The sequence below is a fragment of the Rhea americana genome, unplaced genomic scaffold, assembly GCF_003343005.1.
Source record: "Rhea americana isolate MKP2758 unplaced genomic scaffold, rheAme1 scaffold_9, whole genome shotgun sequence".
NCBI lineage: Eukaryota > Metazoa > Chordata > Aves > Rheiformes > Rheidae > Rhea > Rhea americana.
The window spans coordinates 2,088,925-2,116,627 of record NW_028187088.1 but is presented as its reverse complement, the minus strand read 5'-3'; the positions used below and the strand labels follow the sequence as shown (position 1 = coordinate 2,116,627).

General features: G+C 38.1%; 1 protein-coding gene across 1 annotated transcript; it reads right to left on the bottom strand.

Moving 5' to 3' along the window:
* Window positions 1-4,844: 4,844 nt before the first annotated feature.
* LOC146584766 (solute carrier organic anion transporter family member 1C1-like) lies at window positions 4,845-25,221 on the bottom strand. The gene is made up of 14 exons (XM_085324180.1): window positions 25,108-25,221; window positions 24,380-24,521; window positions 24,135-24,267; window positions 22,511-22,641; window positions 22,123-22,269; window positions 18,078-18,176; window positions 17,109-17,351; window positions 15,775-15,939; window positions 14,171-14,366; window positions 11,574-11,739; window positions 9,084-9,265; window positions 7,666-7,730; window positions 6,618-6,735; window positions 4,845-5,636 (listed from the first exon to the last, which is right to left on the bottom strand). The coding sequence occupies exons 1-14, from the start codon at window positions 25,216-25,218 to the stop codon at window positions 5,414-5,416; spliced, it is 2,121 nt and encodes a 706-aa protein (XP_085180306.1). The 5' UTR covers window positions 25,219-25,221; the 3' UTR covers window positions 4,845-5,413.
* Between the last annotated feature and the right edge of the window lie 2,482 nt (window positions 25,222-27,703).

The window sequence follows — 27,703 nt, the reverse complement described above, 5'->3', positions numbered from 1 at the left end:
CAGCAGAACTCAGTAGATGTACAAGAAGTCCACATTTAGGTGTTACCATAATACTGATTTTAGAGAAATATGAATAAAACATGGTACGTAAACGAGCTAATAGTAGCATCAGTGTCCCATTGATGAGATGATAATAAAATTAACATACTTTCAAATGAGATGAAGTCATTTATTATTTCGCATGTAATACAAAGAGCGCTTGTTCATCTATGGAGCAGTATGTCCTACTGAGAAACATAAAGCTCTTCCGATGATTTCTCACATGATGATTTTAGTGGAGAAGAAAACACTACCTTTTCATATTAATAACCTYAYAGTGTAACTCAGCTGAGGAGATGAATTACTTAGGTATGACAGTCACTGACTCAGAATATCTCTGGTTTAAGATGCAAATCTATAACAATAGTTTTAGGAACACTTTTCAGAGTCAGATTTCTTGCATCATGTTTTATTCTGAGCAAATCTTTAGGATGCCATTAGAATAGTCTGTCTCCAGCTGCATTTCTCTTATAATAATTTGCATATATTCTCTCTCTCAGTTTATTCTATTGATTTACCAAAATCTACTGACCTGTTGTTTCCTTGGAGTCTTTAGTGATTATTACTTAGTTCTTCACTAAATACAGTAATCACATTGCAGCATCAATAGAAGAGTTCAGTGAAAAAACAACACTTTGGTCCCGTAAGAAATAAACTGCAGGCTTTCTACTTCCAGTTCTGGCTACTTGCCAGAGACACATAAAAAGCATTTTTGGCATGAGCTTGAGCTAGGGCTCGGCCCAGAGCAGCCTCCCAGTGTGCATGATGGTTTCACGCCAATGACTGCAAGGAGGTGCTCTGCCTGGGTTTTGCTTGATCTGTAAAACAGTCCTGCCTTCACGAGGGAGGAATCATGTCTTGGGTCTCTTAACCAGAGACCACCATAGGGTTTCCGGACCTGAGCTGAGAGCCTCTGCACCCTGTGGTACATTGCTGGCTAATGAGGCAGGAAATCAGGCTGAAGGACCCATCTAGGCTGCAGTGCAGACCTCTGTGAGTCACACCTCTTAGTAACAACTTCATTTAGAAAGAGCTACAGCCATATTCCAGACCAGAAGTAGGTAAAATGACAATATATTCCACAGCGAAAAACTAGTAGACTAAATCTAGTCTAATGTTGCCTTTCTGCTATTTTTGTTAAAATGTATGAAATGCCCTTTTAAATTTAAATTTGACAGTCTGAAATATTTTCTGTTAATTCAATGACAGCTACTATTCCATTCCCAATTTATTTTTGTGCCAGGATAGACAAGATTTGCTGAAAATGGGGACACAAAACTTGTAGGAAGGCTGCATCTCTGCAGGATTCATGATCCTAATGCATACAGAAAACTCTGGGTTTAGGGCTGCTAGGGTTTTTTTTTCCTCTGTGATAAACAACTAGAACATATCATAAAAACAGGTAGTCATAGGTCATTATGTCTGCTTGATTATATATTTAAAAGTCAGCAAATGCCAAATAACAACTCCCAAATAGAGTTCTGTCTTATATAATTATTCTCACAGAAGGATTTTTATAACACCAGTAAAGGGCCTATATGATAGACTCACAGCTGGTAAACACAAAAGTCATGTCCTTAAACCCTCTACAATATGAAAAAAAAGCCCAGCAGTTCAGCCATTTCCTTGTTGATTTGGGTGGAACTATTACAATTTAAATCATCTGCAGCTTTGGTCCACCATAATGTCAGCAAYGATCCCTAAACTGCCTGGTTTGTGATCTCAAGTTACCCTCACGTATGTTTGTCTTGGTGTAGTTTAAAATATAAAGATGTCTTATAGCTTTCCTTTTTAACAAGTCCTCTGGTTAAACTTTAAAATATAGCTGATTCCTCTTCCTCCCAGAGACAGCAAGAAGAACATATCAGCAAAGAGATTAACTTGTACAGCCACCAACTGGTCTTTAGCTAAGTCACTGACTCAGAAGAGACATATATGGAARGAAACCACATCTGACAACATGCAGCTTCACCATGTGAAATGCTAAAGGGCACTCTGCTGCAAGGAGAGGAGCCAGGCCACAGCCCCTCAACGGCATGTCCACCCAGCTTTGAGACCTTCAGCAGCTAATGGTCATGTCTGTAACACCTCCTTCAAACATCTTGGACATGTTCAAAGGGGGTCATACTCTAAAAGCTAAACTTCAAAAAGCAAACTTCAGCCCTGCCCATTTCCTTCGCGTTTCCCATTGAATGGGTGATGAAGTTCCTTGCTTTGTGTGCTGAATTTTCCATAAAACCATTTAAGGTGTTTAAACCATGAAATGTTCAGTTCAAGGCTGAGGCTTACAGCAAGTGACAACAAGTGCTAAACCAGGAAGCTAACTGGCTTTTGTTGCTATGATCCTATTGGAAAGGCTAGAGTAAATTGAACGGGATTATTCATATGTTTACGTGTTAAGTGTTTTTATTGGGTCATCTCCAGAAAGTGCAATCTTTGTAACCACTGCGTAACCACTACCCTTGTGCAGTTGAGCAAATCAGTCTGAAATTGGTACCATTTCAGGCAATGACACCTGGCATCATTCAAAAATGGAAACAGATCTAAGAGATTAATAAAGAATAGAAAGTTCTTTTACACTAGAAAGTGCAACTTTGAGATATTTTTGTAGACTATGAAAGCAGGAATAAACCAACAGAAACTGCTGTGAAGGGGGTGCCCACTCTGTCAAGATGCRGGTCAAACAGTCTTATTCAGTGATGGGATGAATCTGAGGATGGAGCAAGTGACTACAGAAACCAGTAGACTACCCTTTAAACGCCCTGGAGCAACGCCCTGGAAATCAAAACACTTGTTAGCATTCCAGCACACCAGTTCTAAGGGTCTATGCAACCTTAAATTGTTAGGTAGCAAATTAAAGCTCTAGATGARAATAAGGGAGAAAATAATGCTTGCTTTAAAAACATGAATCTGCAATAATGGGATTTAGTAATTTTTTTTAATCTATAATGTAGTTTCTACATAGCAATACAGATAATCTTGCTGCTCAGTATCCAGTGCACTCCAGTGATGCTGAAAGCTCTGCCAGTTAGTTTAAGCTGGAGTTTCTTTCACTTCTGTTGATTGCTGCTGCTGCTGTCCCTTTTTCTGTTTCTTCATCCCTGCTCTAGACCATTTTTCAAAGCTGTCTCATGCTTAGAGTTTCCTAGTTTTATCCACTTGCCTCCTATGAGGTTTTCCTCCCTTGAGTTTAGCAGTTTGGCACAGAGATACTACATGATACTGTGGGGAACTAGATTTCTCTCTCTGCTTTGTTACGCCTTATGGTTAATGTTTCTGTCACACACTTTAACTGGCACATTCCTGCTTCTCTGCTATGTGAATCTGAAGAAGCACTGGTAAAAGCTACTACATTTGAATGACAAATATCAATTGTACATTCTTCTTAACAGCTTCAAAACTATCTTCTTTCTTTCTAATACTACCCATGCTAGTGTTTGTGCTATTACTGATTTTATGATTGTTATGAAGAATTATGTTATCATATTTATTTGAAAAAGTTTGCTACATCAAGTTGCAAGTRGGGTAAATATTTGGACATCAATCATCAGATCTGATCAGAACCTCAGTTCCAGTCTTACATCAATTACTGAAAAACCCTTGATAAAATATTACCTATTGGGAAACTCAAGCAATTAGATGCAAAAGATGCTCTCATTAAAAAGTGTATTATATAAAAATGAACATATAGAAATATCTAAACAACAGAAGTAAAAAGGAGATGATATTRATATGAGTCACCTGCCTAGATCTCTTCCTATATACCTCGTGCAGATCAGATTTCTAGAACTGCCAGTATTTTTGGCAGTAATAACATTGTCAGAAGGTGGAGAAAGACACCTTAACTTTCCTAGAGTAAAATTCTTGGGATTTATGGATTTAGGATTTTTCTTTAATTATTCTCTACTCTAGCTGCAGTATTGGTATCATATGTCCTAGAGCAGCTTTCATTCCCAACTCATTATAACACATATTGCTTTTCCATATCTATTTACAGTTTATAATCAAAGCTGTGATTGCAAAAGACACAATGGCTAAGTGTCATTGTCTTTAAGCAATAAAATTCAACCAATGCTATCCCCAGCACCAGGATCTGAAGAACTTGCTTTCAGTAAGTACCACTTAGACCCCCTTTTTCCAAGGCCTTCAATTCCCATGCTGGCACTTACATGGGATAAGTGGATGAAGAAAGATCAGAAGATCATTTAATATGGAGAGTACCTTGCCTGCTCTCTGCTCTGTTGCTTTTTCAGATAGAGGTTAGTACAGTTTCTTTATATCATGCTCCTTTCCATGTCCCAGGGAAGTTTAAGACTAGGAAGGAAGCTTGTTTCCTAATTTTAGGCTTCTGCATAGGACTTTAGAGAGTAGAGAATACCCTTCAAGAAAGCAAGCAAAGTATCTGTGGTGACAGAGACAAAACCTACAGTGATTTTACTAGGCATATTTGCTCCCATTGCAAAGCTACAGAATGAGATMTGTCAGAGAAATATCACACCAAGTATTTTTCAGAAATTGTTTTTTCACAGTAATGACTCTTGGAAGCATTCTTCATTAAAGATTCTCTCTAACATAGTCTGTTCATGGAAAGATGTGAAACTTGAAGCTTTTAGCACTGTATTTCAATGCTTACTGGTTCCTCAAAAAAATGAAGAAAATCTATATGCATGTGGCCATTAGGATACATATGTATATACTGTAGTCAATAGGATAAATCTGCCCACACCAAAAAACAAAACAAAACAAAAAAATTAACATCTATCAATTTATTGCATACGTTCAGAGTAATTTTTCTCAAATCCAATACTGAGATGTGTYGCAAAAATTAATACACCATTTTCTTTCATTTTCAATCCATTTTGATTGCTTACTGGTTCTGAGCCAAATCCTGATGTCACTTTCTTATTCARAAAGTGCTCACTGATGTCCAAGGGGTTCTCACCTGAGCATGGGCTGGGGACCAAGTCTGTAACAAGGATTATCAACCAAGCAATGAAATCCATCACAGCCACTGGGCAAGTATAATTTGATTAGCCGTTTCTTAGGAAAGAATTTTATTGTAGATTTCTTCTTTTTAATTTCTCAAATGTATTCAAAATTATGATATTTGAAAAATTTTGGCAAGTCCTGTAGTTGGTCTAGAAAGAGAACTGGGGGTAAGGAGATTTGAGAGATTCCCCAAATCTTAAAAACGTTTTTCCTCTGTTGTTTGGGATAGGGAAGGGAAGAGGATATGATAAAGTAAATTAAAAGTCAATGTTTTTTCCTTTGAACCCRAAAAATGTAAACTAGCTGTTATATTCAGTAATAAAACCTCTGTTGTGCTTAGTAAAACTGGCACATAGGCAGAGTTAGAAAARGCCTTGTTTCTTTTTCACATACAAGTTTCTTCACCATCCTCTGAAATTCTTGCACCAGGTAGAGTTTCTTTTTTGTTGATATTAACTGGTTCTTTACTGGTTGSATTTTCTATATTTTTAATATCTGTCACCTCTTTGCTGTCTGGTTTGAACCGTTTCATTATTAAAAGATAGAGTACTATGTATAAGAAACAGCAACCTGCCCGTAGTCCTGCAATGAGTCCAAGATAGATGTTTCTGGAAAAAAAAGCAACAAAACATGAGTAATAGTTGYCATTTCTGAGTGGAGTCAGGCAAGATATCAAATACAGTTAGACATCAGCATTTATTCTTAGGTAGGCATGCTTTGAAAAATAACAGACAAAAAAAAATCTGATTTTGAGTCTAGGCAGGTGCTGATCTGGGCCTACATTGCTAGCAGAGATGCTTCCTGYCTGAAGACCTTGTCCATGGACCACTTTTTAGGACTGGGATGGGAGAGGTGTGCAGATGACACCAATAGCACAATATTGAGATCCTAGCCACGAGCATTTAACGTGCCAGCAAGCCTCTGTGTCCCTTCTCCAAGAGCATTTGGTGACCATATCTCTCAATAGCAATATCCAATGACAACCTCTCACAGTAGACTCTTGCCCTGAAAACACTCAGTGCATTTTTTTTCAGTCCTGTTTTTTTTTTCCCCAGTTCTAACCCTTCACATTCACACAAAAATCTCCTCAGTTAAAGGACTATTCAGCTGGGAAACAGCCTCCTGGCCTGGGGGAAGCAGCTGTTTCCAGAAAGTGTTAAGACTTTAACTGGTCCAGGACGATCAAGATGTACTGGGGGTAATGGAGATGACTGAGATGCCTGGTACGTCGGTAAGGAGAGAAATGAGGAGGTGAGGAAGAGTGCCTTCACCTCCTCACACATTAGGACTTATTCTAGGGTTGTTCAGTCTCCCCAAGGCACCACAGAACTCCTCAGTGCACTAGGGCTTCATTAAGGATAGAGATTTTGGCAATGTAAAGGAGTGCACTGYTATGCTGTATGTCAGACAAGCTAAATGTGTCTTATTTGAGCTACTAAGGCATAGTCAAAAAAAAGGAGTTTTGATGCTTGCAGTGTCCTAATCCATTTCTGGACAATTCTCCTGGGCAAAGGTATACCTCAGTCCCTGGAGGCCAAAGCTGCCTCAGAAGCCAAGTTCCCAACCCCTCRCAGAAGAGTTCAGCTTACCTGAATGCTTTTGTGTCATATACTCGGCAGGACCCAGAGCCCCCACAGCTTTTTGTTCCCCATTTCAAGCAGGTCTCATCTATTAAGGCACCAAAATAAATAGGAGCTGGGAGTCCTCCTGCAAAGAACATTATTATCACAAGATCTCAGATATACAGCTGCGAATTTAAAGTCATGGTGAAGAAATGACAAAATGAATCYCAGTATCAGTTTCTGTTGCAAAAGATGGGACAAAATAGCCCATTCCAGCTTTGAGATAACAAAGTTTGCGATTTTTTTTTTTAAAAAAACAAGTACTGAAAAGGAGTGGAATGGATGGATGATTACAGCATTATTATTTTCAGTCCCAGTTCGGGGGGAAAAAGTTCCACTTTGATAGTATTTTTATCAGAATTTTAACTTCTGTTTTTTAAAGAAATAATATAACCAAAACTTCTTTGTCAGCCCCTGGTGCACTGGTACCATGATATATTAATACATATTACATACGTATATAAATACATATAATATATGTTAATGCAGTAATATATCTATTTGGGTATTTTACAACTGTTCACCATTAAAAATGGTTAATTCAGTGCAAAGGGTTCAATCTAAGCACTTAATCAGAACCAAATACATAGCAAGTGTGTTGCTGGACTAGTACTTAAAGATAGTCATAATGCTTTAATATATGATAATGAACTAGCTATTTCAGCATTCAGCTAAAATACAGAGAGTAAGGGAAAGAATAAAATGATTAAAAGGGCTTATTTACGTAAGGGAAATTTCGAAAGATTAAGGCAAGGYTGGCAAGAGGTAGGACACACTACATGTCTGAGGAATGGAATGATTATTTCTTGTAGGGCAACACAAGAAAGAAAAGAATAGACAGACTACATGTTGGCTGTAAGAAAAATTGTCATCGACAGGCAACATGGGTGTTAAGGACACCCAAACCAATCCTGCTTAGGTAGATGGCCTGGAACAAGGACATCCCACCAGCTAACTTTGTTTTCTCTCTTCTGTTGCCTACTTGAATTCCCCCCAAAAATGAAACAAGCTTTACCTAGTACTCTACCACCTAAAGTCTCGATCCCCACAGCAAAGGATTTCAAGTCTGGTGAAACAGATCTGAAACAAAAATAATACATTGTTTTGATGTTTTGGGGAACAGTAGACTAAGGTCACTACACTGATGACTGTGCTGTGAACATCCACACCTGCCCCATCCCAGGAGCCCTGTGGCTTACCTAGCACATTTCATCAGGACTCTAATTGAAAACATTCACCAAAGTTAAAGTTCAGATGATGACCCTCCTTCCATTGATTTCAGTGGATGAACTCTTGTTGAGCTACCTGGGAGAATCTTTAGGAACTACTGTTCAAACTAAGGAGAGCAGGGTTTAAAGACCTTTCTGGAGAGGATATATGCAGGTAAACCTCCCAGGGCCTCCAGCACTTTATGGAGACACRGTGACTGTGAGTTACCTGGTTATAAAAGCACCTCATTCCTACTGGTGGAGACAAGGCCTGTGTCYATCAGGTAAATTAGAAGAATTCACCAAAAGAGCAGAAGGGAGTGCTGAGCTGGCCTGGGGGCAGACAGGAGGTTGGTTCTGACCTGTCCATTTCCCAAACTGCAGTTTATGCTAGGTCAGTATATCATATTTTCTTTCCAGCACTATTATTAATAACCGCTGATTATATGCTCTAGCTGCCTGACAGTTTTTCCTAGTAAAGTTAACTTTGTCCATAATCCAGGCAAGCTGTACTAAGAAATTCTGCAGAAGAATCAGCAGTTTAGGGAAGCGAAGTTAGCTAGTGAGGTGCTCTACCTGCTAAAGATTGTAATTCACTCATAAGCACGAGTGGAAAGAAACTTCTATGTGAAAGGCACAAAGTATTTTCTTTTCTTCTGACTATAACATAGCAGTTTTGCTTGACAATCAAGGGAACAAAAATTAAAAATTATCGCTGATAACATAATTCTTTTTATACCAGCTCTATAAAAATAGGCTATTGAACTTTGCACAAATATCCATAACACAGACAAAATTCAGAGACAACAAAGCTTTTTGGTAAACCTCTTAACAAAGGTGAATGTTTTTCTTTCTTGAGCAAGGTGAAATGTATATCCAGTTTGGAAATGAGTTAGCACCATATCTTATTTCAAGTTCATTGCTCTATTAAATACATCCCTCTCAACTGGAAGTAAAATCTAATGTAAAGTCTATGCTGATTCAGTAATCAGCATAAGGCCTACCCATCATTYGAAGTACGTACTAGGCCTTAAATTGGAATTAAGTGGTGGATTAGATGTTCCAATATCTCTCCAAAGAGAGGCAGATTTTAGAGAACAGGAAAAGACACATAACCCCAATTWGATCAAAATGCCATTCCTCAGAACAGGAATGAAATGGTAGATACTGTACTTTGGTTTCTCTTCCCCAAACTTTATGGTCAAGGTAAGGCAAAGTATTTCACCTAAACATTATCATATATGTAGGAGTGCCTCCTAAGCATAAAATAAATGCACATGCGGCCTGTAACGCTAAAAAATAGGGAAATGTTTTGGTACAGCTTTCTCTTTGGCATTGTCCCAAAACTGCAGAGGAATTGCCAARTCCATGCGCTTGTCCTTCCACACAGCTGCAATTGTGAAACACCTGAGAAAAGATGAGAGGAAGAATTTATTTAATCAGAATTCAATGTATCCTGTGTACTACCTGTTAGGAGGTAGATTTTTCACTCCATGTAACAGGCAGGCTGTTGTTTATGCTGAAAGAACCTCCTAATCTCCTTTGCAGACTGATGGCCAAGTTCACTGGTATGCTCCAGCCGCTCTAAGCTGCTCCAGAGACACAAAGCAGCTGTGATTCTGGTTTCAGCCATGCTGCTGCTAGGACAGAAAGTGCTCTGTGTGTGCTGAAATTGGGCCAAAGCTATAAAATTCAAATGTGAAGTCTGAAGCCATACTGACTGGGGAATGCCATGAAGTACATGAACTAACAATAAAGGTATAGATATGAGCCTGAAAATGCAAACATGGGTATTTATTATGATGTATCTAAATCAGCGTTTGGCCTTGGATTGAGAGTGGGCTGTGTCATAGCCATGAAGCCAGCAGGCAATGAGGGTTTGAAAGCCAATTCTACTGATACGAAGCATGAGAATAGGGCTATGGATGTTACCAAGGCAGTACTGTCTTTTTCAGTATTGTTGTAAGAAGTCATTTATGCTTCTGCCAGAAGACATGGCCATTCACAAAATTAATATGACAATTTTCTTATTTTTCATTGCTTTGCAGAACTTAAAGGAATTTTCAAAGCTATAGAGTAAATTATTTGAATTGAGAGGTATGACTAAATCCCTCAAACTACTTTGAAAATGCAAACTGATGGTCTAACATTCAGCATTTGCCATAGCATCCTTAATTTACAGCATTTGGAAGTTCTTACGATGGGTATGTATAGGCTCAGACTAGGGTTCTGTTTTAAGTATTCGTATGTTTAAATAGGTGTAAATGTATTTGTAATGTAGATACATAAAAATGTAACATTTGTAAATRTATTTGTAAATGTATTTGTATTTTTTATATTTGTACATATATTTGTAAATTATATATATTTAAATATTTTCATAATTTAAATATCTGTTTAGATATTGTTTCTGGCTATAAACATGATAACATAAGACCTGAGGCTGAGCTCCCTGTAATGAATTCCCTGTAATGCAAAGCCTTTTCAAACTATGGTCCTGACATAAGGAAACCTTAGTTCAGCCACCTAGTCTTCATAAGCACTTATCTTCAGCAGGGCTAAGGCTAACCTGTCAACAGCTCACTGAAGTGGGCCAGGACCTCTTACATGATCTGATGGTSATGCTCAGCTTTGAGGGTTATAAACTGCAGTAGAAAAGCAGCAGMAGTTACAAGAGCAGCAATATACGAAATTAGGCAGATGATCTACTCATGCAGTGTCATCTTAACTGGCCTTAACATGAGTACAGACCTTGCTAGCTCTTTCCAATGTAATTTGCAAATGAAAAAAACATTTCCTMGGGATTTGGACCTACCTTTTCCAAATTCAGCTGTGGCAGTAACAGCAAACCAGTCCCTGACGCTGTTAATGTCTCCAGCAAGCAGTGCCARTGAGCACTGTCTACTTCACATTGGGGACAGCGAACTGTTTTATGCTGCTGATCTGAGCCAAACTAGCTAATCTGGCCTAATGTGAACTAAAGATTGCTCACACAAAATGCTCCCCCAAGAGATCTTTGGATCAGCTGGGCTTTGAGGATGCTCCTTTGCCCATGGCCTAGATGACTTTAATTTAAGTGATGGGGCCTGCTTAAAACTTTGCAGGCAGTTTAAGCAGAGGTGAGCACAAAGGCCTGCATTTATGTACAGTTTAGAGGTATGACTTATTTAAGTCAGCACAGCCAGGCTGACTGAATCCTCTGTGCAGCTGCTGCCCCACTGCTATGKCCGCTCAGGCCATTCATACTGGTTCATGAAATCCACACTCACGATTTTATATAGTTCACACCACATGAGTTCACACCAAAGGATTTGCTGATAGAATGACAAAGGTAAAGGTCTTCGAAAGTAGACTGCTCTTAGCTGTGTTGGACCTATGCAAGAAGAAATCTACTGAAAAACTTAAAASTAAATTTATAGTCATCTGGCTGAGAAGAAAATCATTTAAGTTTCMAAAATTTAAAATAAAAGCATCCAAGACATTTTAGTCAAGAGTCTGGCGGGTTTACATCTCTCCTGAGTGGCTTGCTTGCCTCCTCCTAACTCTTCTAAAAATCCTGCTTGGAACCTTGCATTCACGCAGTTACTGCTCCGTGGTTAAACAATACAGAATGGACATCTGTCTCCATGGTGTTTCTTAATGCAAAAGCCAAAAAATTGAATGGATTCAGAAATTCAGATTACACAAATAATCATCTGTCCACCTATGCATTTACCATATCCTTTCCAATTCCAGTTGACGATTTGCACCCGGCAAAGCAGGCTGTCATGTAAGTGATTCCATTGTCCCCACAGACAGGGTCCCACTGATTCATCTTGCAGCTGCAGTCAGCATTGCAATTGGCTATGAAGCTGTTTTGGGGTGAGGAGAATTGTTTTAATCTACAAGAAAAGATCAGGAAGAAACAAAAGAATTATGTAGTTGAGTTATAACTTCAGATAAAATATCTGAGAGTAGGTAGGAAAAAATGAGGAAGTGAAGCAACACTCCTGGACAGATATTTACTAGCATCCAACAGCATCCAATACTGTGAAGCTGTTTTAAGGAGCCTCAGCTAGTGTCAGCTAAACCAATGTTCTCTTGAGAGCTCACCTAATTTTATCGTGTATTATCAGTTTTATGCACTATTACTGAAAACGTGTATGATTGGCAATGTAGGGGTATTCTTGGCTTTATTAAAGGGTACGAGAACATGAATAAACACAGACTGTGAGGGAATATTTGATATTACTTTTTCATTTGAAAATTCAGTCCAAGAAAAAGAAAATCATACCCCAAATCTCTGTCACCTGTAGACTAGCCATGCTCTTCTGTAGTAGTGGAAAGTCTGCTATATCTGCATGTTGGAAGCAGTGGTATAATACTTTCCATAAAAATACACCAGCAAGGTGCCCCCGACATGTTATCTGGATCAGAGCAGGTTAGTGRCAATGAAAGCCAAGCTTGTCCGAGGGGGAAGTGGTACTTCTGTCTCAGCTCTGACCACATGCAGCAGCAGCTCTGCACCTAGGCCAGGTCTGAGTCATTTCTTATCAGATCTCATTTCTTATGGTACCATTATCATGGACTTTTATGGCTTTCATTTTTATTAACATTTCTGTAAGAAACCTAACAGAGGCCCAAGGTGCTAAGCTAAGAGGATGACAATAAAAACTGAGAACTGGAGTGTCCAGTGGTTCTGTGGGCAAAATAGCAGGGTTCAGTTTTCAGAAAGTGTGAAGAGCTCACAATCCGCAAATTACCCAAGTTTAAAGTGTCTTACACCCATAGACTTTAAAAAAAGAAGAAAAAAAGAATTCACAAGTTAAAGTGTTGAAATTTTTCCTTTTCTTTACTCCTACCCTTCAACACAGAATAAATCCCATGGGGACTATATTTCTCCTAAGTTTTTTTAGTATGGAAAATAACTGGCTTCCTTTTAGCCTTTGCTGTGATATGGTTGGTCTTCAAACCATAAATTGTTAAACTGGTGAAACAGTATGCGAGTCACTTGACCAGAAAAATCTGATCAGATGATACAGTTTTTCCAGTCCCTGACAGCTTGGAGTGGCTGGAGAATTTAATTTCTTTTTCAGTATTTATTATCTTGATATTTCTGGCTTATTCTTTCGTTCTGTCTACAGTATCTGATATTGCTCTCTACCACAGTGATCACCACTGGTCAAAATCGACATCTTTTGCATAACTAACCTCAAAGCTGAACCAGGTTTCAGGTTTGCCAAGATACGTAGATATTTCCCTGAACGTACGCTCAGTTTCAAGAAACATAGGCCTGAGTTTCTATCTGAACTGAAAATCCAGCAAACCCTGCTGGATTCGCTCGAATCCTTTAAAATCCCTTTAAAATTGTCAGACCAGATCGAGCTAAATTTACATAATGAACAAAAGGTTCTCAAGAAGGTGTGACCATGGCCCTGGTTAGGGAGGGGGAACTTCTGTAGGGGCAGCACATGTTCCTCAGGCAACGAATTTCTACCTTCCAGTAGGGGGGAAAAAAAAATAGAACCAGGTAAGTAAGGAGCTCCAGATATGAAGGGAGGTTGGTAACCACTGGTGCAAGCTAATAACTACTGAGCTAGAGGATGGTCCCTTCTAGAGGTAAAGCCACTGGGGTGGCTATAAGGAAGCCACCTTCAACACTTCTTATATCTCCCACTCCCGATGTGACAGCAGGAGGCCAGCTTTAAATTAAACCTTTGAAATAAAATATAAATATTTCAATTGCCTGAGATCAATTTAATCTTAGCAAGTGATTTGCCAACGTACAAATGTACACTGCCAGTAACCAGCAATAAATAATTTCAAAAAAAAGCCCATCTTAACTGAAACTTGAAAATCAAAGTCATAGTAGTCTGCACATCCCCAACACTAGGTATCATTTCAGCCTGTCAAGTCTATTTTAACTCCTAGGATCMTCTTGCATGTCTCACTAGGAAGGGAGCAATGAAATGCCGTAGTCACAGCAGCTGCRCTGTCTGAGCTGAAACAGCACTGATTGACTCTAGCAGATAACCTGGTACTCTTTGATTTCAAAGACAATTAGCCTGTAAACGTACAAATATAGATATATCTTTTATACAAAGGCTATGGCAATAGGCTACAGTAAATCAACAGGGAGGCTATATTTCAGAACTCATCCAAATCCCATTTAAAATGTTTTCTAAATTAAAAAGCTTTTAGTGTAGATGAGATTTTGAGTCCAGATGAGATTATGAGAGTAAAAGAATTCAAGTGCATGCAAAATATTCCAAACAGGAGAGGAAACAATTAYGGCAAGGGACATAACCAGCATAAACCCAGGGGAATACATACCCAGAGTAGGGCGCTGTCAGTCCAGCCACTTGGAGCACCTCACAACTGCACGTAAAGTACAAGAGATTTAATAGATACGCTATTATAAAGGTGATGCATGCAAACTTTGCCATTCCAGTTACATGCAGTTTGAACTTCTTAATCAGAAAGCCTCCTAGAAACATCCCCAGGATTGTGATGGGTAGAAGTATCACACCTGCAAATAAAAGGTAACAGAAAGATGTTAAGAGCTACTACTTAAACACTTTTTGGAGTAAATATCTGATACTAATAGTTAAAAAAAAAGTGTGTGTGGGGGGGAAAGGAATACCCACAGTTATTGACCTTTTCCCAGACTGGTCCTTTGAGATTCTATGAATTTTTCTTATCTTTAATTTTTATTATACCTACTCCTGTTACAGTTTTAAAAACCTTAGTTCCCCAATACTCCCTACTCTTCTTATTGTACTGTTGTTAGTACATATACTGATGTAACAGAACTTATATAGGTGCCGGCTAGAAAACAGAGTACGTAACATAAATGTTATAGCTCTTGGGAACTTCTTCATCTAATGTAAACTATTCTACTTTCTGAAGATTATCAAAAAGTCTCAAAAATAGAACGTGAAAGGAAGGAATGTCTGGTTTTGTATGAGACTCTGTTGTGCTCTGAGACTGGAAAGATTTGCATTTAGATTTAATATCTGTTCAACGTTTCACAAACTCCAGCCTAATATTTACATGCAAAAYAGAGAGCTTTATTTTTTTCTATTGTGAGAGCTTTGTCTTTCTCTGCCTGTTTTTTCTTTTTTTTTTCTTTGGGGGGGGGGGTGTCATGTTGTTTTTGTAAAATTTTTCCTGCACCCAGAAAAGAGAGAGAGGGGAAAAAGGTTCTTTCCACTTTTCTACTTGACTCACAGCAAAAGCAGACCTGCTTCAGACTAAAGTAATGGAATACGAGTTCTGCAATGTCCGCAAATACCCTAGATTTCTTGGCAGGTTATGAGACCGTGTTTACTCAACTCTGCAAGGTATTAATATTATTCAGCTTTCTCTTTTGTAGAGAACTAAGATGAAATTATTTTTGAAAGGAGTGGCAAATAAAAGAAGAATTTTGAGATGTACAAAATGAAATTTTACACTTTGTTTTTTGATTGTTTATATGTTGTTGATTGTTTYATAAAAATTGTATTTGTAATCAAAACTGAAGAACATTTGAACCAAGCTGTTATTCTGGAAAGAAAAATCAGATATTTCTTTGAACATTTTTGAAATTAAACAATCATGGTTCTTTTAGTTGTTACTTACTTGCAGCTTATGTGGGATTTGTCTTCATGAAGACTAACACAAATTCACAACCCTAATCTCATTCTTTGGGAAAAGCTTCAACTGAGAAATTCACCTAGTTTAATAATCCACTAGCTCACTATCCTAGGAATTCCAGGAAAATTAACACTTAAATTAACATCCACTTTCAAAATACAGTAGGAAACTAGTAAACCTCTACGGTTCATTTTTTTTTAACTAGAAAAAGTTCACAGAAAATTTCTCCTCTTAAAATAGAGAACAAAACAACCACAAATCTTCCTTTTTGATTTTAGAATAAAAAGAAGATAGGTACCTACCAATTAGAAAAATGGCTCTTGCCACTGATATATTGAATTGCTGCTCCATGAACTTTGTCTCATAGGTTATCAATCCAACAAGAGAATTGTACTGCAAAATAGTGAGGAGCACATACACCAGGAAAATTGGGTTTCCAAACAGCTTCTTCAAAGTTGGTAGGAAATCTGCAATGGAGAGGTATATGCTGTACACCCTGCTAAACACAGAGAAGAGTTGTTTTGGCATGTTAGCTAATAAACCTAACCTTGATTTAATTAATAACAGGATATAATCAACATATATGTTTGCCAAAGTGAGAATTTTCCCCATTGCTAACACATGATTTACAGAGTTACTGCTGCATAGAGCAGTAAGGCTGAATAGTATGGTGGGTGCTGGACTGGGAACCAGAAATCCCAGATTTATCTCATGTGTGACACAGGACTATTCATCAATCCAACACTGATCATCAATGCCCAAACAGGACAGTGCCCCAAGATTAAGTTTCTCTGTTAAATACTAAGCAAAAATTTTGTTGCCTAAAGCAGAAGCCTTTGCAAACCATGTGAGAGCATCACACACAGTACCCAGGGGTGACATTCAGAGAAAAGGATTCGGAGCACCCAGCCCAGCGAAAGGCAGGAARCCTTGATGGGATCCTGATTATGGTACCTAACGCCATAAAATTAAACAGTGAAGAAGAAAAGCTTTTTATTAGTCAATAGTCTACCTGTTGGCACACTTGCCTAAAAGATCACTTTGCAGGGAAGCTCCTATCCACTAACGGGTGCACATGCATACATACGAATAAAGCTCTTGTGGGATCGAGTCCAGCACTGGGCACATGGTTCTGATCTTACCTACATTAGGTTAATTTATCCAAGTCGGCATAACTGAGCTCATTTAGAGGAACCATGAATGAATGAATGAATTCAGTGAAATGCCACCAACTGCTAATGGGGTACTTAGCCCCAAATTTCCCTCCCATAYGTTGGTCTCAATTAAAGAGAAACCTGCCGATAGTGAATTGCTCATTGATGATGGCCTGGGATGTTTTGTGCCCTCCCCTTTCCTATGGTTATAGCTGTAATACATCATATGACACCTATTGTGTTGAACTGGGAAGTGCTCAGAGCAACAGCATGAGCTTCTTCCAACTGTCTGACACAGCAGGAGGACTAAAGCACACCCTTGGCACTCAAGTAAAATATTACAAATTAGAGAGAGCACTGTTGTCCATTCTTTTCACTGCATTAACATGCATTTTGCTGGGTGTTGCGCAAACCCCTGCTCAGCTCAGAATCAACCCATGGGAGAGAATTCACGTGCAAATGCTTGGACCATAATCTTTCACCTTTTACTGCCTCAGAGAACTTTAACTGTGGCTGAGCTGGGGGCTCTATTTTACAATGATCTCCCTGAACAGACACAGGCAAATGACCAATCTTTGGATTTTCATCCTCTCCTTCTTTTGGTAAGGAGTACGGCAGRAACCAGAAAGGCAATGACGCTATGAAGCTGACTGCTCCACAGATCAGTAATCCAAGCCACCAGGCACCAACCCAACGAGTATCCTTAGGATTTATGCTGATGGCATCTATGAAATACAGAGAGACAGCAAAAGAGATTAAATTCAATATAAAGCAATTAGAAATTACRGTTCTAATTATATTTTAAGATTTAAACACCAGGAAAAGGTAGGTTAATATTTCATGTGATGATTTGAAAGGGAGCTTGTATTAAATCTGTCCCATGCCAGAGTCTCCATCTAGACCCATGGTGACCTTTCCTGCTGCAGACTAGCCTTTCAAAACTTTCTATGGGGATGGGTGACAGGAAGAGAGCCCTTTACCACCAAAAAAGAACTTCCTTTCTCAATTKCCCAGTATCCCCTCCTTCTTCCAGCCCCAAACCCAAAAGGTTTATCCTTGAAGTTCCTCAAATTTTCCCGGGACTAGAGACATATAAAGTAAACTGGACAATGAAATAGGATTTCATRTGGGTCTTTGTTCCACTTTTACTTAGAGAATCTAATTTTTGCCGAAAGTCCAGGAACAAAAGGCCTTCATTGTTCTCTTAAAATGGGCATGGCCTTTCATTTGTTCATTCGTTCTCAGCTACTCAGCAAAGGTGTAATAAGGGCTGTTCCAGTCACACTACAGTGCTGGAGATGCAAACCAAACAGCAATAACATCAGCTTTTGAGTAGGAAAAACCTTTAGAGAGTCCCCCTTTTTGAAGTAGGAACCCGGGAACGCACTGTTAGCATGTAGGTTCCTATACTGTATCCCTCTCAGCCAGAGCATTCCCTCACTGTCCCTTACCGATATCCACAATGCCAATATCGACCCACAGATTGGCGCAGAAAGATCCAAGCAGGAAGCCCAGGGTCGGCCCGAACATCCCCGCGGATCTCACCACACCTGTAAGAGGAAAGAGGCACAACAAGCAAGTGAGGAAGGCACCTTGTGGACAAGCATCCYGCTCCTCTGAGAAGAGGTAAGGAGGGTACAAAAACAATTGGGCACAGACTGTCTAAGGGATTTCTTACCTTTAGAGGCAAGAAAATAAACTGTAAGCCCCTAAACTGCTAGTTGCAATGTGAAGATGGCTCCTTCACCCACAGAGGGATTTGCTGAATGCTGTGGGCTCTCATGTGGACTCCCACATATATTTTAATTGGCAAGATCAGGGTGGCAGAACAAATAAGAGGAAAGATAATCCAGACTGCAATGATTTTTATCCCCCCTTTATCTTCCTTGAGTTTTCTCCTCAGATTTTTGTAGTTCTGTTGTTCAGCTTGTGGCAGTTAACTAAAGAACATACAACTGTAGGTCCACTGAAGGTATCTTAATTATGTTTATAACTTGTATGATGTTTTGTGATTTTAGAATTCAGAATTTTTCCCCATATTACATTTTTAGGTCTTTAATTTAAGTAACAGCAGTTCAATTGATAATATGCATACAAGAAGACATGTTTTTGAAGTTTAGAGTCACATTTAAATGACAGAGGCAATAAAAGTGAACCCTGAGAATATTTTAATTGGGCAACAAGGAAATATAAATCTGGCTGTATTTTGATAAAGCACCTTAGACGGAACCTTGGTTGATTCATTGAGCAGTAGAATAAGCAAACTAGTTAATGGACGAATTAATACATGATTATGTACATACTGTGTTGTTCTACTGCAGAGGTATTTCACTCATTAGTTTTACAAGCTCACTGCTGAATATAGTGATGGCTCAGCTCATCTGAGAAAGACTTCTGTAATGAATTCTTACAATGTAATTTARCCATATGAGTTTTCTTCTCTACTTCATTACTTCAGTTGCATATTGCTTTCATTTAGAGCTCTCATTTTAAAYCTTTGGAAAATCTGTCCTTTTAGATTAATTCTGATGCTAAAATGTTTGACTTGTATAGAGTCAGGATTTTGACACTGGAAGTCAGAAAATAGCTCTTTATGTTTATCAATTAATCTAGAGCAGATCTTATTCCTATGCACTGTGAGAGCTCATCTCCAAAGTTCAGATACTCAGTGATAAAYTTCTAAAATAAACAGGCAGAAAAAAACAGCACGCCAACATCAGCAGCTTGGCATTTTACAGCATATCTCTTTAAGATGCCACAAGTTACGAAGTAAACTAAGAAGAACAGGTGCAAYAATTTTGCATATRTGTTTGATAAGTTCTCAAATTTCAAATTTACTTTGCTCTTAAATTAAAGAACAATTTCACTAATCTAATAAGCTTATGCCTATATTATGATAAGATAAAACCAAATAAGTTCACTGTGATATTTTCCTACTATATTTTTGTATTTATCCTTTGTAATTAATAAACAGACTGRACTGTAAACAGGAAATCACATAAACATATCAATTAATCAGCTGCTGCAAATTAACATACCTTAACCTAGCCCTTGTACTGACAAGTATCTATGGCATATAACCGGTTTTAGTTTACAACACATATTGGCCTCAGATATGTTTTTATTGAAGCCATTGAATTCAATAGACACAGAATTATATATTAGCATTCAACTCTGTGATGAAATTTCATTCATTCACAGTCTGTCTTTTGGCGAGAAACCCATGCACGTGGAGTACACCTCATTAAATAATTTTAATTGCCTATTATTCCTCTTATAGAGTGCTAGATCTGATAGCTACTGATGTTAATTAACCATGTCAACATTCTGTTTCAATTACACTCAGAAACTGATTAAAAAAAATTGGCCACTAAAAGCTTATAGTATGGGCCRAATCCTCAGACATACAGTGGCAACTCTCCTAGAGGTATCAAAGCAGGAGTTAGATACTTGAATACCATGAAATACCTAAGTGATTAGCATGGTAGAATATTTAKAAAAATAGGCAGTCAACCCATCTCAGCCTTTCAATCTTTTATTCCAGCAAAGAGCCCTCTCAGAGCAAAGCAAACCAGTCAGAGCCTTACAGTCCTACCTCCTAACAAATACCAGTTGCTTGCAGACAGTGGCTCAGCTCATTATAGTCATACTGAACGGTGACCCTATGTGAAAGCACTTTTTAGGACTGCATGCAGTGTACAGTGCATCCTACCAGTAAGGGCATTAACTCAGGACCATGCTGATGGCCTGGTAGAACTACATAAATTAAAGAGGTTGTGTAAGAAGACCAATTTTCTGTCTTATATAATTCTATGGTAAAGTTATCATCCTCTATTAAGTTCTGCAATATAGTTAAAAAAAAAAAAAAAAAAAAAGTGTAGTTTTTCTCTTTCCTTTCTATTCTATAGCAGTTTTATTACTATCAGCTGTCATTTGCACTATACCTCTACTGGAAAGACAGTAATGCTGTATTCTACTGACATTTAGTGAAAAATTGTCTCTGCCACAATAGTGGCATAAATAGTGGCACAATAGTGGTAGTAATCTATATTCTTTCTCAGCAAAACATCAAAGAGCAGGAGAAGAAATGGAGRCACATGAAGGTGATGCTTCTGGTTYAGGGTCAAATAACGTGATCAGTGTTCAAAATTCAACAGCAAGGCTTGACTTGACTCTTTTTCATTGTAAGACAACACTTACTAAATTTTTGACAAAAATGCTGTCATAAATTGACTCAGACAATGAATATAAATGAGATATAAAAAGAGTTRGAGTTGGTCAAAAAGTGGAATTACAGGCTTACTATATTTCAGTGTTTTCTCTTTTGCATTTTAGTCAGTTCCTTAAAACATTAAAATCTTAATTGAATAAGCCTCTGAAAAAATTCTATTCAGAATGCTAAAATAAAACATCTGGATAGTGCATAAAAAAAAAATGTGTTTCAGTTGCATGACYCAACAAACTTTCATTTGGTTGAATCTATACTGTTCTCTGCATCTCCTTCTGGTTTATAGYTTTGGTCTCATTTCCCCAGTAGTTCCCAGCACATTGCAATCTCTCCTAGATCAGACTCTGACAGGAAAAAAAAATCAGCTGTACTTCTAAAACTACCTTTAATTATAAGCTCAGAGATGATTACAAGTACTTCTGATGACTGGAGAACGGAATCTGCATTTTTGTCATCTCCATTTTTAGTATTTCAAGCTACAGATTTCCTCRTCGCCAAATAAAGACATTTTCAATGGCCTTACCTTGCAGCCTCACTCACTGAATTTTCCTTGAAATTAATATAGTGCCTGGTTATTTCTATGACCAGTCACCTTCACCAAGTTCATTTTTGGCAGCGGTTTCAAGAACTCTCAGTCACACAAAGACTCCAAKGTATAAAATCAAATTCCAATAAATGAACTAGCTTGAGTGTAAGCCTTTTCCATCTTGGGTATCTTGCCTCAAAACAACAACAAGAAAATCCTAATTGAAAGTGATTTGTTACAACATCATAGCAAGGGTTTGGTTTGTCCTTAGGTAWCTATTGACATTAAAAAGCTTTCATCAGCAAGTATACTGCATGTAATATTCAAAATGTCAGCTAAAAGCTTCTGAAACACATGTTTACATTACTGTGACTAAGGATAACAGGTATTTGTGGATAGATGATTAGGAAGAATGTAATCTTTGAAACTGTGGTACTGAAGGTAATATACTAATGCCAGACATGAGTAATAAACACTTGTGGAGAAACAAGTATCCATTCCTGTTTATCTTYCTCAGAGAGAAAACTAGCATGTGTAGCAGAAGCCAACTGGAGAAAGCAGGAAGAGTCTCTGGGAAATATCCCTCCACGATAAAGATGAGATCTCTTTAGCATTCCTTATTTATCTCTGCACAACAAAAAATAACCAATAGAGTAGATAGATTTTTTTTTTTTTTTTTGCTTGGCTACAGAAATGTTGGAGAAAAGAATGTCGAAAATAACATCACCCATTTGGATATTACCTATGTAAAATGCTGAGTTTTCTTCTTTAGAAAAATCATCAATATATGAAACCCCCAGGGGCATAACTGGTGCTTCCCCAATTCCACGTAAAAGGTTTCCCACCAACACAAAGAGCCACAGATAGGAACTYGATGTTTTTTCACATCCTGCAGATCATAAACATTTACATTTTTGTGAACATAATTCTGAAAATACTTTTTTGAAACAGAAAAATAACATAAAATATTTTTGTACAATTATAGTATGGGTTTTTACATATCAGGGTTTCTAATAAGGGTTTTACTACTACACTTTCCAATTAAAAAAGGGGGGGGGGATATGGGATATATAAAATGATAATAACCAAAAGACAGGATTCCAGTCCTGTCCTGTTCCAATTTTGCTTACCATAGTTTTTCACTTCTCTTGGTGTTTCCGTAGCATCTGAAAATGGATGGTCCACAGGCAGTGCAGGGGAGCAAGCTGATAAACTTGTAGAAGAGTTGTCCACAGTAACAGTTATCCTTTCATAATTATAACTGGAAAACAACTGTGTAAAATACAACTGACATACGGAAATCTCTGTTTTGCAAGAACTGAATATGAGCCTTATGCTTGTGGGATTCCCTTTATATAAAGGCAGAGCAGAGAGGCAACCCACCAAAAATGCCTGCGCAGGTGGAGACTGCTTCTAACTATCTTCTAATGGTTACCYAGTTGCTAGGCTGACTGCAAGTTAGTATATTTCAAAATGCTGTGACCATTCTAATATCAATATTTTCTTCAGTTAAAGAGTCAAAAAGCTGCTCCAGGGCTAAGGYCATTCTTATGACTCAAGGACAGAGGTCCATCCACATCTGTCTACATGTAACAGTGCTGATATTTTTCCATACTGGCCACCCCTTTTATTACCTATGTGACAGCTGTGTAATATAGAAATACCTCTCTTAACTTAAAATTGTCTGTCTCAGGATCTAATGGTAATCTATCTGTGTCTATAAAGAGATTAACACAGGCTGCAAAACCRATGTCCCGGGTAGGCTGTATTTAGACAGTCAGCTACCACTGCAAGTCTGCAGAGTAACCTCCAGCTGCCTTGAGTTCAATTACACTGCACTGGGCTGAACRGAGAGAAGATATTCCCTCTGACAACGCTATCAAGTGGTAGCATTTAATACTATGATGGACAACAGTGAGGCCCCCATGGCCACCGGGTTTGCACAGGGTTGTGGAGAACAGGTAATCTCCAGAACTCAGCTGCAAGTTTGGGATAAATCAGACATTTCCCTAGCTCTGCTTCCATCCTGTGTTGACCCCTGCAGCACAAGCTCCCTGCTATTTCATGGGCAGGGCAGTGACTGTGGCCACTTCCTGCATCAMTGTCCCTAGACATAACTCCTTCTACGCTCTCTTTATCATAGGTATCAGTCTTGGAGGCAAGTAAGATATACGGACAAATAATTTTAATTTTTGAGAGATAGAGGGGCTTTATTTCCAGCTACTGTTCAGTAAGGCTGCTGAAGATCTGAACTGCTTCTGACAGCTATGTAGGTATTACAGCTTAGATCTTAAGGGTCTTTAGATACTTAACTCTCCCTATGTTCAGCAGAAGATAGGTACACACCTTCATAATTTTAAAGAGCTCAACATAAATAGCCATCATGGAGAAAGAGAYCCCTTCCAATAATATCTCATTAAARTATTTAAAAAGGTGTGCATCTAAAAAATTTTGTATCTATATTTATCTGTCTCATGTGAAAAATTCAACTCAATTTATGCATAATTATGGCTAAGGTTCTGTAACCATACAAACATCCTGGACTTCAGGTCTTTCTCTTACCTACCTAGTATAAAGAGCTGTGCTTTCAGAAAGGAAATCAGAAAGTCAGTAATAAAAAGTCCACCTACTAAAACTTTCCAGTTATCTGGAGGAAACTACTACAGTCAAGGTTTTAACTGAGATGTATGATTAAAAAAAAAATCATATGATCAAGTTCAATTACTGCACACTGAGAAAACTGTCCATATTTACCGTCCCATTAGGAACTGAGGCATTCCTGATAAAAATGCCCCGAGTGACATGATGAGACATCCAACAGCAATTACTTTTGGTCGATGAACTTTTGGCCCAAGGTAACTCACCAATACCATTACCATTAGGTTACCTGCACCATCAGAAAAAGATATCAATAAGATTAAAAAAGAAAAAGGTGTTTGGGGGGGAGGGGAAAGTGTTAAGAAGGAGTATTCTTCTACTCTCCTAGAAAGTACACATACCTATCTCAAAGCTGCCATCAATGATGCCAACAATTGATGATGAAATTTCAAATCTCCTTTCAATTTGACTCGACATGCTCTTCATGTAGCTTCCAGAAAATCCTTTGGCAAAAAAGGAAAAAGCTAGAGCTCCGAGAAATATCTGAAGAGAGAAAATAATGGAGTTTGCAAAGAAACAAATTTTTCTTCATTACTGGATGGTTCAGCAATCTATTCAAGGAGCGGAGGTTCTTTCCACTATTTTCACTTAAACAGTTGATGTTACTTGCTTTATYTTTGGTGGTCTGCAAAGCCTTTCTTTTACAATGAAGAAGTCSAGAGGCAYTGACTGTGTGCACCTTCTACCACATATTGTTTTAGCTGTTTTCTTTCTTGGAGAAAACTTGCAGCATAAAGCTGTTTCTTACTGGTATTATTACTACGGCATGTTCTTATTACTCTTACTTTTTCTCTTCTAAAAATACACGTTAAAAGATGTAGCTGCTTTAGCAATTACTACTATGATTACACCACATTTGTAATGCATTCATTAGCAAAATATGGCACCATCTTTTAACCACTGARCACATTTATTGAATTTGAGGTGCTTGGAATCAGAATCTAAAACACTATTTCCAATACACGTAGTGTACAATACTATCATATAGAATTAATTACATTTTGATAGAACTTCAAATTATGTTTTCAGTATTCTAAAGAAAATAGGTGCTGAGAGCAACTCTCCATACCTTTAACTTTGAACAATTATGGCACATGCGCTTGGCAAGAACTGCTCTGCCATTATGGTTCTGGAGCGGTGGCTTTTCTTTAAGTTGGCCAGTAGTGATTCTCCCATCCATCGTTTCCCTCCTCTAAACTTGATATGTAGATCTTCCTGCTTAGAAAATATTACTGTGAGTCACTATTATTTACATGGCAATAAAAGCTTCCCCAGTGTTATCCAGGCATGTGAGACARTGACGTTACTTGAAGCACTTACACAGTAAAGTTTTTTCTCAGAGCTGATCTTGAGAAGTGTTTAAAATGTCATTATAATGATTTAAGGGTTGGTGCACCTGCTTTGGGAAGTCTGCTTTTTAGGAGACTTTAAGACCTTGATTGGATTAATTGGAATTTAGAAATAACTATCTCACAGTTTTTAGAAAATTACACGTAGAAGGAAAGTCCCTGAGGAAGCTAGGAAAGTATGTAAGAGAAACATCTCCACTGTGTTTGAACTAATTCTTATATTCTTCCTTAGGCATCACTTCCGGTCACTGTCCTAGGATAAATGAAACTTTGGTCTGACCCAGAACAGCTAGTGATATTCTGTAATAGTCACAAAGATTTCCAGTGACTTTATAATCTATGAATTTGCAGAAATACTGAGAGAACACTCCTCTGTACAATTCTGGCAGTATTCCTATGAATAAAATTATTTATTGGATAAATGTAGAATCAGAAACTAAATGATGACAGAGGAGAAAATAAAGCAAGGAATTTGGTGAAGAGAAAGATATGTTAGAAAAAAGAGGAYAAAGACTCAAAGAAACAACAGTTATCTTCAAGGCACATGAGCCAAAAGTTTCTGCAAAAAAWGATGGTAATTGTAGCTGTTTTAATGAGACTGCCAAAATTTTCTCAAATTTTAACTCTGATAGAAGGAGTTGTCCTAGCTACATGAGTTGATGTAGATTAAGCTGATCAAGGAAAACTTGCTAATAGGGAGGATCTGAAGTGAAAACAAGGAAAAAAGATCTATCGCCAACCTCTCTGTTGGAAAAGTACAGAAATCAGTGAGTTAGCTCTAACATGCACAGCCAGAGATATTGACCCGCAACACTTTCTGCTCGTTGATATCGCAGATATTCCAGTTTGTAGAAGTGCTGCATTCCTCCAGGAACCTATCAAAGTCCTGCTCCTGCAGGCCTCGGAGGCCAGCTGAGCTCTGAGTTTCAGCCCCGTCAGGAGGTGTCACGAGGGCTTTTAGACACYGCGGGTTGCAGGGCTACTGCAATGTCGCTAGCTAACCTGTAAGGATCTCTCTGTTCCCCCGGATTGCTCTGTTCTCCCAGGCGAGACACTTAGGCATAACTTGATCCACCCACGCTCAGAAAGGTCAAAGCTCTCTTACTCACCCAAAACAAGTTACTCTTAAAGACTGTAAATAGATGCTAATAAAGAGATATAAATCCTTGTAAGTGCTCACTTCAATTTTGACATTTTTTTATTCCTACTCCAGGAGGACCCACCAAAAGTGACTATGAAAAGCAAGCACACGTATATTACACAGTACTCCAAATTATAGGAGGTTTCTAAAAGGATCTAACCTTCCTTAGACCATTTTTAGCAGCTTACAAATCAAGAAAGTTTGAAAACAGCAGTTTTAGATACTTAATGTATGGTGAATTCAAACTTAACCCAACCTTTACAGAATTTTAGCTGAAAGACAGAGCACTCTAAAGCAAATACATTCTTTATTGATTTGTATTTTGATGATGATTAACTTTGCAAAATATCTGACTCTGTTAAATAAACAGTATTTAAATCAGTGACGTGAGTTTTTTTCACAATATTTAATGTTATGCCACCAGCCTAGTAGTATACCTTTATACCTTAAACATATAGATATTACCGAACTATATGAACTCACTTTTTCCTCTGCCTAATGAAATAAGAGTATTTCCAGTGACAACTCTATAAAAAACTGAACTTTGGCAAACCAGTTAATTATTGATAGCAGTAGTATTTAAAATACAACAAAGCAGAAAAAAGTACTCCAAGATTTAATTAAYGGCCGTTTCTAAAAATGAATTAATAGGAATGAATAACTTCACTACAGAGGGATAAATCATCCTGTGGCTGTCCACAGTGCTTATCCTTCAAAAATAACCTAATTGCAGAGTTGTGTTTTTGAACTTTAGATAATCTCCTCCTAGTGACAGCGAGATGTACACCGACCCTATTCTGTCCTGCACTAGCACGCAGCTATTAAACAAACAAACAAACAAATGGAAAGAAACAGCAGAAGAGAGAGGGCAAGAGAGGTGGGGAAAGACGGAGAGATTCAGAGAGAGAGGCAACTTACTTTGTGCCACTTCTGTGTCAGGCTGTTGCTTTTCTGTGCCCAAGGGCTTTCAGGCTTGGAGCCAGAGCAACGTCACTGCAGAAGTGCTGCCTGCTCAAAGAAGTAGAGCACTCCACCACATTTTTTCAAATCCTGGATTTCCTTCATACGGTGATTGCAAAACTTTCCCACAGTCAGTGATACAAAAGCTTTGCAAAAGAAGGCAGGTTTCTTGTGCTGTCAGTACTTCAGCAGTCTATCTGCCAGCCTGGTAGCAG